Genomic DNA, 12183 nt, shown 5'->3' with positions numbered 1-12183 from the left:
TAATAATAATAATAATAATAATAATAATAATAATAATAATAATAATAATATGGTGGTAAGCACCCAAAGAAAAGAGTCAGGCAGATTTCCCCAAGGAATATGAATGGTGCAAATAGCAATGTTCTCGGTACTTTTGATTATCATTATACTTTCACTCTCTACAATGATAATAACTTGGGAACTGAAGTGAAATTTCCATTTTGGGGATAGATTTCTTATTTTGAAGAGCAATTCCTGCATCCTCCCCATTGCTACTGTACTTTCCTAGTTCACTGTTGTTATAGTTGTGCAGCTGTCAACGTGTGTCACACTTTTCAGAGTCCTGAATTCGGAATCTGAGAGGCTGACAAACTTTTCAAAGATGTTTCTACAGTGGCAATGTTGTTTTGTTGCACTTCAAGGGTTTTTCTTTTTCTTTTTGGTGCCTCAGAATTATTTTCTAAGCTTTTCTTTCACATTCTTTCTTAAATGACTTTCTTAAAGTCGTTCTTTTTTAAAACTTCATAGATATTGTCAAAGTTGATTTTTTTCCTTTCTTGTAAGACGGGGCTCAAGTTATGAATTTACATTCTACAATTCAACAATTCCAGAATCATTGCTGAAAAGAGAATAAGGGCCTTGCCCCCCCAAATAAGAATTCTGACCCCCAAATGAAAGTCCCCTCCAGTCCCCAAATTTCTAATGTTAATATTTTTTTGTAGGTTTTTTGGGCTATGTGGCCATCTTCTAGAACATGGCCACATAGTCCAAAAAACCCCCACAAAAAACCATGGATGCTGGCCATGAAAGCCTTCAACTTCACATTCTGATGTTAAGTTGAGCCATTAGAAATGCACTTGAGTCACCCAAAGAAAAGAGGTAGAAGTTACCAAGGGAATGCAAACACAGCAAATAGAAGAGTTCAGTGCCTCATTCTCTGCAATCCTATAAGGCTGAGGAGTGGAGGAAATTTTCAGGGGTGTGTGTGTGTGTGAATTTTTATGGGGGACAACAACAACAACAACAACTGTTTCTTTCTCACCTCTCCTCAAAACCCTTATTCTCCCCATAGCTTTTGTTTCTGGATACCTTCAAAATTTCTGACTTATGATGCCTCTTAGGTGAATCTGTCATGGGGTTTTCTGGTCCAGATTTGTTCAGAGGGGGTTTGCCTCTGCCCCCCGTTATGAGGCTGAGAATGTGTGACTTGCTCAAAGTCACCCAGTGGGTTTCCACGGTTGAACAGGGATTCAAGCCCTGGTCTCCAAAGTCATAGTCAACCACTACGCCATGCTGGCTCTCCTCCAATACAATTCTGTCTTTTCACCCCCAATCCATTTGGTATAAATAAATGGTTTAATGTGCTTTTTGATCTTTTTATTGTACTTCTGATATTTTTATTTCTATAGTTTTAAAATCAGGTTGGCATCCTGACTGGGACCTTGTTGTTGTTGTGTGCTTTCAAGTTGTGTCTGTCTTATGGTGACTCTAAGGCAACCCTATCACAGGTTTTTCTGGGACTGAGAGTGTGTGACTCACCCATAGTCACACAGCAGGTTTCCACAGCCAAGCAGGGAATTGAACCCTGATCTCCAGAGTCCAAGTCCTATATTCGAACCACTATGCCAGGCTGGCTCACTGACCTACATCTGTGTATGCTGGAACCCCATTGAAAATAATTGGGCTTGTGCACATGCTGCAGTGCATGCAACACAGGCACACACACCATTTCCTTTCTGAAAGCTGTGTATAGCTCCCCAGCATATGATGCGGGCACACTGTATAACATACTGTACAAGTGTCTGTTGCTGATTGGTGGATTAACCAATGCACCATGGCCTGATGTGTAGTGTGCACTTATGCACATCGAAGCACTCACCAGTGCACATCCCAACATTGGCTAGGTAGTGAAGGTGCACAAGAGAAGCACCCAATGTGCATCAGAAAAGCAGAAGAGAAGAATGCTGAGGATACTGTGAACAGTCAAAAAGAAAGCAAGTGGATCCTTGAGCAGATCAAGCTGGAAAAACCCTTAAAAGCCAATATGACTAAATTGAGGCTGTCGTACATTGACCACATCATAAGAAGGAAGGATTCACTAGTAAAACAATGCTTGGGAAGGTTGAGGGAAGAAGAAGGAGAGGAAGACCGCACACAAGATGGCTGCACTCAGTTCGGGAGGTCATTGTGGAAACAACAGGCAGAAGAGAAACTTGGTACTAGTGAAGCTAGGAAAAGATGGGCACTGCTCCCAGGAGTGAGTATATAAGAGGGAGAAGCAGATTTGAAAGAGGTTGATGTTTTAGTGTGCCCTGAGGGGTGAAGAGATGTTGAGGCTAGGTTAGGCTGCTGTGAGGGCAGTGAGAAAGGGTTTTAGGTACCCAAGAAAGGGGCGAAGAGTGTCCTTAATTATATTGTTGTAGTGTCCTGCGGGAGACATAGGCAGGTTACAGACCGCCATTAAAGTACGGAGTCAGTCCGTACTAGGGTTAGGAAGGTGCGGTGCTTCTGCACCCCCTAACCCTAGTACGGACTGAGTCCGTACAAAATGGCGGCTTCCCTTCCACATGGGGGCTGCCATGACAACGTCACGACCGCGCCACCTCTATACGGGGCGGCACATCGTTGGTCCGCACCAGGGCGCTTAGTGTGCCCTTTGCGCGGACCAGGAAGGAGCTCCGTTTCGGAGCTCCTTCCTGGTTTGCGACGCCGCTTTGTGTCGCTGGGCGCAGCCTTCAGACGGCTGCGCCCAGTGAAGCAAGGAAGAAAGGGGCCAAGCGGCCCCTTTCTCCTCCTCCCCACTGCCACGGCGTGTCCTTGGGGCTTGAAGCCCCAAGGACACCCCTTTCCAGGCTGCGGGGAAGAGGCCTTTTGCTGCTTCCCCGCAGCCTGAAAAGTGGCAGATCGGGGCCTCAGCAGCTGCCATTCTGGCAGCTGAGGCCCCGATACACCGGGGAAAGGGGCGGGTACAGCCCGCCCCAAATGGGCGGTCTGTAACCCACCATAGTGTTTGGTGACTAGTGGAGTCACAGATAACCAGAAGGGTTATAAAATACAAAAGTTTAATAAAGATTCCATCAGAACTTAGGTCACTTTGGAAGTGTGCTGTTTAAATGATGCATGTGTCCTAAGAGGCCAGAAGCTGCACCAAAGCCAAGTCCTAAGGTCTGGAGTGCAGCTTTGGAGCAACTTCTTGCCTCTTAAGATACATGTGTTGTATAAACAGCATACCTCCAAAGTGACCCGAAGCAGCTTTATTTTGACCTGTCCGTTTGGGCCCTTAGTCTGTAAGGAAACATATATAAAGTTATAGGGAAACAATTTACAAAGACAAGCTAAAGAAACTGTTAAACTGTGTAACTAATCAAGTATTTATACACCATATCCATTTTGGCACCATCCACTAATAGAGACATTACATTCAGCCTGACTTACAAATAAATTTCTTACATTGTTTCAACAAGAAGCTGTCTGAAGTGATTTCAGAAACACATTAAAAATGCTACCAACATTGAGAAAAGTCTTTTAGGCTTGGGACCCATTAGATAGTGGGTGTGTGGCTATTAAAGAATAGTTGGTGCCAAGCTGGGGGAAGATTTGAAACCCAGAGGGCTGACATCTAAAGAGAGCTATAGTGCAGGAGACACTTGAGAGAATTCTGAGTTCAAGTCTCACAGTGAAGAACTGGTGGGATAGTGACCATCATTCATGGGCATGAGTCTGGAGGACATGAGCAGAGTAGTGGAGGACAGGGAGCCTTGGAGATGTCTCATCCACAGGGTCACCATGAGTTGAGGCTGACTAGAGGGCAATTAACAACAACAACAACAACAACAAGAAGTGTGAAATATTTTCAGTCTCTGTGGATTTCATTTTTGAGCAACAATGCCCTCATTTCTCTCCCTGCCTCATAGTTATTTTGATGTTGTTGTTGTTGTTGTTGTTGTTGTGTGCCTTCCAGTCTTTTCTCACTTATGGCAACCCTAACCTATATCTTTGTACAATTCTATTTTCTCTCCTCTCTTCCCAGACACTTTTGCTATAAATAAGTGTTTTAATAAATGAAGAAAAGAGGGTGTCAATACTCTAGGGCACCATCAGATCCTGTCTGATCTTGGAAGCAAAGCAGGGTCAGCTCTGGTTAGTTCTTGGATGGGAGACTGCTAATGAATACCAAGTGATGCAGGCTCTTTTTCAGAGGAAGGAACTGTCAGAACCACCTCTGAGCATTCCATGCCTAAAAAAACCCTACAAAATTCATGGGCTCACCATAAGTCAACAGGCGACTTGAAGGCACATGAAGGAAAAATTCATTTTGCACAGCAGAATTCTTATGGGGCAGCAATGCCCTCATTTTGTCGCTCATTGCTATACCCTTGGGGTTACTGCTGTCATATCTCCTCAGAGGCATATTGCCAGCCGCTGAGAGAGACAGGACTGGCTCAACCTTTGGACTGATCCCGCACACTTTTGGATCAGGCACTAGGCTGATCCAGCAGATTTCTTAACATTCCCAAGCATTTACTTGATGGTTGTGCTTCTAGGGATTTAATAGAAAACAAGATTTTCTTCAATTTTTTAAAAAATAACTAATTTAGCTTAGAGGGTCAGGAGATGACTCTCCCTGGATCACCTTGCAGTAATTTACAGTCTTCTGAGCAGGAAAGGAAATTTACCTCCACTTTGAGAGGCGAGGAAGATGCTGCAAGGAATACAAATGAGGCCTGGGCATTTTGGCAACACATCTTGAGCATTTTATGACAGCAGGAGTGCTTACATAAACACCTGGTTTTGGCAAAGATGATACAAAGCTGATCCTGCCAGGTATTTGGAAAATGACATTTCCTTCCTACAACACACACACATTTTTTTCTATTTTTACATAGCCGTTTTCATGCTAATTACTATGCCAAAGCAGTTAAATTGTAAAAGCGTCTAGTAGTGACTAGTGGCTAAATTAGTCAGTGTGGCAGTGTATCTCTTCTGGGCTTTAGTTTGAATTTTAAAGACATTGTTCAAGTCTGGAAAATCACTATGCAAAGGGATCTTGTAGCTCCTTTGAGACTGTGGCTGCAGCCACAATGCACAAATAATCCAGTTTGACACCACTAACTACCGTGACTCAATGCTATGAAATTCTGGGAGTTGTAGTTTGTCACCTTCTCTGTCAGGTAGCTCTGGTTCCACAATGTACTACAATTCCCAGGATTCCATAGGATGGGGCCATGGTAGTTAAAGCGGTGTGGATTGTTTCTGAAGTGCGGATGCAGCCTACTTGCAAGTAAGAAGCTGGCACCCTGAGCTTTCATAGACTTGCTACAAGATCCCTTTGCATTCAGTATTTTTAAATTTTTTATAAACATTAAAAAACACACAACATAAAAATACAAAACTTTGCTTCTTCACACTCCAGTTATTATAAGCTCATTGCAATGACTATTTGTCACTTTTATCTATCTTATAGCTCCATTAGTACTTCCCCTTGTTTATCTGATTTTTATAAGACATTAGTTCGTTTATTATCATCCACTTCTGATTAAATTAGTTTGATTCCACCATTGCCTCCCTAGTCATTAATCACAAATTCATGAATTCTATTGTTTTGGATCTGTTTTAATTTAATTATTCTTGCTTCCTGATCTTTTCCCACAAGTTTTTACAGTAATCTACGGCCAGTGGCCAGTCATTCAGTATTGCAGTTATAGAAGCAGGATACCATTTAGTTACACAGATGTTATTTAGTTACACAGATGTAACTCTGCAGCCGATGTAGAATAACAGTGATTATTACTGAACGCTCTCCAAGGAAAACCATTGTGGGAGAAAATATGAATTAATGGTATGGACAATGGATGGCAATGGTAACCTCCGTCTGATGAAATCAGGGTGACTAGACATCCTCCTTCTCCAGGACATGCTCTACATCTCAGCCTTCTGTCCCAAATGTTCTCCATTTTGAGCATGACAAAGAAGCATAAATTTACATTCATACTGGTGTTTTTAGCTTTTATTTGGTCATGCCCAACATTTTTATTGAAGGGTCTATAACTTGCAATGCCTTGCCCTCCTTTGCAGTTAGGACATCTGGTCACTTTGGATGAAACATGCCTAGAAAATCCAATGATCGGCTTGCCTCAGGGTGGCCATAAGTCAGAAATGACTTGAAGGCACACAACAACAATGGAATGGAACACATTATCTCCTTAAAATCTCATTTCTTACATGACTTCAACACTCAAACCACTAACCACATGGGCTCTCCAATATAAAATTATGCAATATCATTTTAAAAACCGTACAAAAATATATGAATTCCTTTTGATCAGTCAAAAGGGACAGTAAGGGTTGCTCCACCCTATTTCATGACAGCTGGCTGAAACAGTTGCGCATGTGCATATCCGTACAACTCCTTTTAAAAAGATGTACCCTTCCTCCCCTTCAAGTGCCCCAGACAGCTGCATGTGACCTTTCGACGGAGGGACGAGAAGCAAGCATCATCAAACAACACCCTCCTCGAAGGCTTCAGGTAAGGAATCTTCTTAGCAGCCATTACTAAGGATTCTGCCTTAACAGTGAAAGCCTGTGATGTTCAATCAGTAGCTAAGAGGCTGGTTTAGAAAAGTGGCATCACTAGGGTTGGCATCACCCAGTGCGGTAACTCATAGTGTCACTCCTTGCCCCGAGCTCCCATACAGAATCCTTAATAATATTTTATGTACTAATGTTACTAATAAATGATTTATTTATAGCCCGCCCAATCACAAGAAATCCAGGTGGGTTACAACAGTAAAAATACATCAAAAATAGAAAGCATCCTCAACAGATGCCCATTCAGCCCCTATTTAAAAACTTCTAAAGAAGGATACTCTACCACACTCCAATGCAGCATCTTCCACTGCTGAACAGCGCTTACCATTAGGAAGTTCTTCCTGATGTTTAGGTGGAATCTCTTTTTCTATATCTTGAATCCATTGCTCCATGTCCTAGTCTTTGGAGAAGCAGAAAATAAGCTTGATCCATCCTCAATATGACATCCCTTCAAATATTTAAAAATGACTATTATGTCACCATACCACTAGCAGAAACAACTACTAAGAAAGCTCAAAGAAGAAAGTGCAAAGGCGGGCTTACTGCTCAACATAAAAAAAACAAAAATAGTGACCACAGAGGATCTACGCAGTTTTAACCTAGACAATGATGAAACTGGAATAGTAAAAGAGTTCCCATACCTTGGGTCAAACATTGATCAGAATGGGGACTGCAGTTAAGAAATCAGAAGACTAGGAATGGGGAGGGCAGCTATGAAAAACTGGACAAAATCCAAAAATGTCAAGACATACAACTGAGTATGAAAGTTAGAATCGTACAAGCCATTGTTTTCCCTATTACCATGTACGGTTGTGAGAGCTGGACAGTAAGGAAGGCAGATAGGAGGACAATCAATTCATTTGAGATGTGTTGCTGGAGAAGTGTGCTGAGGATACCAGGGACAGCCAAAAAGACAAACAAAGAAAAGATCAAGCCTGAAATTTCCCTGGAAGCCAAGTTGATAAAGATGAGGTTGTTGTACTTTGGTCATGTCATGAGAAGGAATGAGTCATTAGAAAAGACAATCATGCTAGGAAAGGTGGAGGCATGTAGAAAGAGAGGAAGACCACATACTAGATGGATAGACTCTTTTAAGGAGCTCACAGGCATGAATTTACAGGACCCAAGCAGAGCAGCGGAGGATAGGGGAGCTTGGAGATGTCTCATCCACAGGGTCACCATGAGTTGAGATCGACTTGAAGATGGTTAACAACAGCAGCAGCAGCAGCAGCAACAACAACAACAAATCATGTCACCTTTTAATCTTCACTTCTCCAGGCTATTTATGCCAAATTGTCCTGGCCAAGTTGTCCTCCTGCTTTCAGCATCCCCTCTCAGTCGTTGCCCACTCCACAGCCCTATTTGTAATATTCAGACTTCAGCCAACTTGATGATGTTGTTGCGGCTGCATCACTGAAACCAAAGTGAGGCTTCCTTGACAGTTAACTCCCCCACCCCAACAGCAGTGCTATCTGTTCCTTAAACCACCATCAATCTGCTGGGACTGACATTCACAGGCAGGCATCTCTGCAACATTCTGTCCCTACAAGGCAGATCATCAACCAATATGGAGCCTGGTGGGAATCTGTTCCCTGGAGGGATCCGTGTTGCCGTTTTCCTGACTTGACAAGATCCCTTTGAAGAGTTGTCTCCATCACCCCCCATCCCACCCCAGGCTCCCTGCCTTTTCTTTGAGATAGTGTGGTGCGTGTCCGCTTTCATGTGAGATTCTGCCAGACGCTTTCATAGCTGGGCTTGTTGATGCCTTTTGCTTGGCCTAGTTCTTCTGTGGGCTTTTGAAAATCTCGGCATCGGGAAGATTGAAAATGCACCTTGAGAAATGCTCCTTGTAAGATCTTCAACTCAGAATCCCAGGGAAAATTCCTACAGCTACAAATGACAACATAATTAATGAGTTAGCAGTGATGTCTGTATTTATGTGTTCAGTAACAACCATACCTGAAGGCGGACTTCCTATGGGTATTCTCTTGTTGGCAGGCTGGTTAGCGTGACAGCCTGGGAGGCAGGCCTTTCTTTGTAAAATTAACCTTCCTTCAACAGGTTCCAGTTTAGCTTCATGCAGAGAGACTAACACAGAGGGTTTCATACCCTCCAGTTTGTCCTGATTTGGCAGGGACAGTCCTGATTAATCCTCTGTCTTCCCATTTTTCAGCTGCTATTACAGTGTCCCATTCTTTGCTCCTCCTCCTTCTGTCCCCCATTGTCCTCAGCTTGCTTCAGTTGCTGCAAACTGAGTTCCAAGTCCAAAAGGAGTTTGCACTCAACTAAGGAGTTTATCACACAGCCATTTTTGCCCAGGCATGGGATGGGATTGGGACTGAATGGGGGAAACGGGTATTATCACACACAAAAATGTGGACTTTGTCACAGGGCTCCATGAAGCTTTCTGTCCCACAAATCTGCTGGCTAAGTGCAGCTGGGGGATGGCTTGTGGCAGCCCTGTGACAAAGTCTGTGTTTTTGTTCAGTCTCAATCCTGTCCTGTGCCCAGATTGGGCAAAAATGGCTGTGTGATAACTCCTAATTCAGCAGAAGGGAGAAGAAAGGAGGGTGAGAAACTTGGACTTCCCTGTCAGTTCAGCCAAAAGCCTCCTCCTGCGGCCTCTCCTAGCTGCCTCATTAATAACGTTTGCCATTGCTTGCCCAGATGCCTTCCAGTTTTTATCTCAGAAACGTTGGAAGGTAGAGGTTTGCAAAGTCAAATGAAATGTGTCAAATGAGTGCTTGTTGCATAGGTGTTGAGTTGTTTGTCTCAGCATGGTGTAGCGGTTTGAGCTCTGGAGACCAGGGTTCAAATCCTGGCTTGGACATGTAAGCCCACTGTGTGACCATGGGCAAGTCACACTCTCTCAGCTTCAGAGGATGGCAATGGCAACCCCCCTCAAGAAACTTGCCAAGAAATCCCTGTGATAGGTTTGCCTTAGTTTTGTCATACATTTTGTAATTGAGGGATTTGCAGTATAGGGAGGAACTATAGCTTTCTGGCTATAACCCCTCAGTTTCATAGGATGGAACCATGGCTGTTACAGTGGAATCATAGTGCTATAATTGCATAATGTGAAAGGGCCCCCAAATGAGTGCCTTACAATAGGACTTGAGGTCTATCTATCATGAATTAGACCAGAAGACATCCAGCCAAAGAGCTGCATAACCCCATAACCCTGTGTTATAGCAGGAGTGATGGGAGAAAGAAGGCATAGCCCGCCAAGTAAGAATCCTGCTCCTCCCAATGAAATTTCCATTTAGCAGCCAAGTTTTTTTTAAGCATTGCAGTAATTTTAAATGTCAGCATTTAGAAATACAATTTAGGCAGCCAATGTTCGCTAGGGAATGCAAACACAGCAAATATTAGAGTTTCAGGTGCGGATGGCTTTCACTCTCTGCAATGCTAGAAAGTTTGGGAGAGAGGGAAAAATAATTTGTGGGGCAGTGCCATCATTTTGCTCCCTTGCAGCTACACCTTTGGCATAACTCAAGATGTTACACTGCTAGCAAAGCTTCTAACCCCACTTCCCCACTCTATATATACTACAGGAAGATCCCCTCTTGATTGGACCCAGCCTGTTCCCACTACGATTTAAAGCGAATCACTGATCAGGTTATATGACTGTCATTCCCACTTGAAACTGGTTTAGACCCTACTTTGATCAATTTCTGTCATGATAAAGCGAGGCAAATGCAAAAAACCCCTGTTTTTTTTTCCAGATCCTAGTTTCCTAGCAGTTCTTTTGAAAAGGATAAATTTCAAAGAGTGTTCAACAAGTGGGAATGACAGATCTGAACCTCAGCATTCTGGAGGGGAGGGACTAATGTTTATCATCCCCCCTCAGTTTTTGGTAGATCCACCATCCCCGCACTTCTCAGCACTGCCTTTGTGCTTCTGGTGTGACCTATGGGCGCATGATTTTTTAAAAATAAAAATCAAATTGATAGAAGATTTGATTGATTGATTTTGCAACTACTTGCAGTCAGTGAGGCAAGTAGTTGCAAAAGCAATGAATCAAATCTTCTATCATATATATACATATACATATACATATACATATATATAGTTTCCAAGCTAGGCTGCCTGGGCTGCTGCTTACATCACTGATGATGCACAGATAATTGACATGCATTTTGAAGCAGTGCAAACTAGTGGAAATGGCAACCATGTCAAAAAAGAAGTGATTACAAGGGGATAATGAAAAGATCTGCTTTCATAGTGGGAACGACGGACCTTTTGATGTCCTAACTGCAAAGTAGGACAAGGCACTGCAAAATGTAGGGTTATCAAGAAAAAAATAGGGCATTACAAAATGAAAGCTAAAAAATTATATAAATATAAATTCAATCCATATGATTTATTTACAGCTATAGAACATGTGCTGTATCTTATCACATACTCAGCTGTATTTTTCTGATGAACTTTTCATTAAAATACCTTGTTGGCTTGCAACATATTTATAGAACGCTGAGCAAGACAAATGCTTACTTTGCAACAAACCCTTGACTGACTCTACATTCAAATTATTCCTTCCAATTGTCCATTGTGCTGAAAAGAAAGGGGAAAAACCCCTTTCAGCATTTGTATTGTGTCTCCAAGCAGCCCGTTGCCTAACACATTTGCTGTCCTTTTTCTCCTTTGAGAAACCAAAGCTTTGGGGTCAAGTCTTGTCTGATGCTGCTCCTGTGAAAAAGAGCTGAGAAGGATCCATCTATCTCCTTATTTGCAGCAAAGACAAGCAGCCATGTTTGTAGGCAGATCTCTTGAAGAGGAACAGCAGATGTTATCCTTCCATACCATCTGAGAACAAAGACAGCAAAATGCAGTCTTATGCCTAACATCTTCAGGTCCCCCCCCCCCTCCTGTATGGTTTTTAACTCCTTGCCTGATGAAGAAGCCAGTGGAGCTTCAAAAGCTTGCAACATGTACATTGTGCATTTTGGTTGGTGCAATATAAATATCATTGTTTGGATGTTATGGGATTTTCTATATGGCCAACACGGCTACCCCTGGAGGATGGGTTTTGTTTTTTTTTAGCGAAAGAGGTAAATATGGTTTGAGTGGGTTTTGTTTTATTTTGCCAATCCCTGTTTTCTGTGCAAATTCTTTGTTTTCTGAACAGAAAGCAGGATTCAGCACACAAACATAAAATCCGTGTGTTTTGCTCTGCAGATTAATTTTTCCATGATACTTTGGGATATCAAATACCAGGAACAAACTGTAAAATTCTTGTTGGTTTTTCTTCCCCACCAGCTTTCCTCAGTATTGAGAAGCCGATTTTTCAACTCGGGAATAAATAATCATAAATCTTATCTCCATCCTTACCTTGTGAGAGTAAGTTCACCTAATTCCTACCATGGCCAAAAGGCAGATAGTACATGAGCCTGAAAGATCATTTCTCATTCCATGAGCTTTTCTATGGACCACTTTGCACACTACATAATCACAATCCTAGATTTGTCTTCAAAGAGTATCATCCCATCTTGTATCCCTCATAGAGGGGCCTGCATGAAACACAGGTTTCTAAACACCTGTTTATCTCAGTCACAAGTTCATTTTTAGGTCAACTTGCTTGGTGTAGCAGTCAGAGAGTTCAACAGATCCTTGAAG

General features: G+C 42.5%; 1 protein-coding gene across 3 annotated transcripts in view; it reads left to right on the top strand.

The window, feature by feature from the left end:
• The window catches only part of CCDC198 (coiled-coil domain containing 198), a 35251-nt gene that overhangs the window by 991 nt on the left and 22077 nt on the right, over positions 1–12183 (top strand). For 2 of the 3 annotated variants that reach the window (XM_042470689.1, XM_042470672.1), the window contains exons 2-3: positions 6423–6505; positions 11827–11907. In XM_042470689.1, coding sequence (XP_042326623.1) covers positions 6423–6505; positions 11827–11907 — 164 coding nt within the window. The remainder of the gene's footprint in view (positions 1–6422; positions 6506–11826; positions 11908–12183) is intronic. The other variant, XM_042470681.1, reaches the window with a different exon arrangement.

Source organism: Sceloporus undulatus, chromosome 1, assembly GCF_019175285.1.
Source record: "Sceloporus undulatus isolate JIND9_A2432 ecotype Alabama chromosome 1, SceUnd_v1.1, whole genome shotgun sequence".
Classification (NCBI taxonomy): Eukaryota; Metazoa; Chordata; class Lepidosauria; order Squamata; family Phrynosomatidae; genus Sceloporus; species Sceloporus undulatus.
This window is presented reverse-complemented; position numbering and strand designations above follow the sequence as displayed.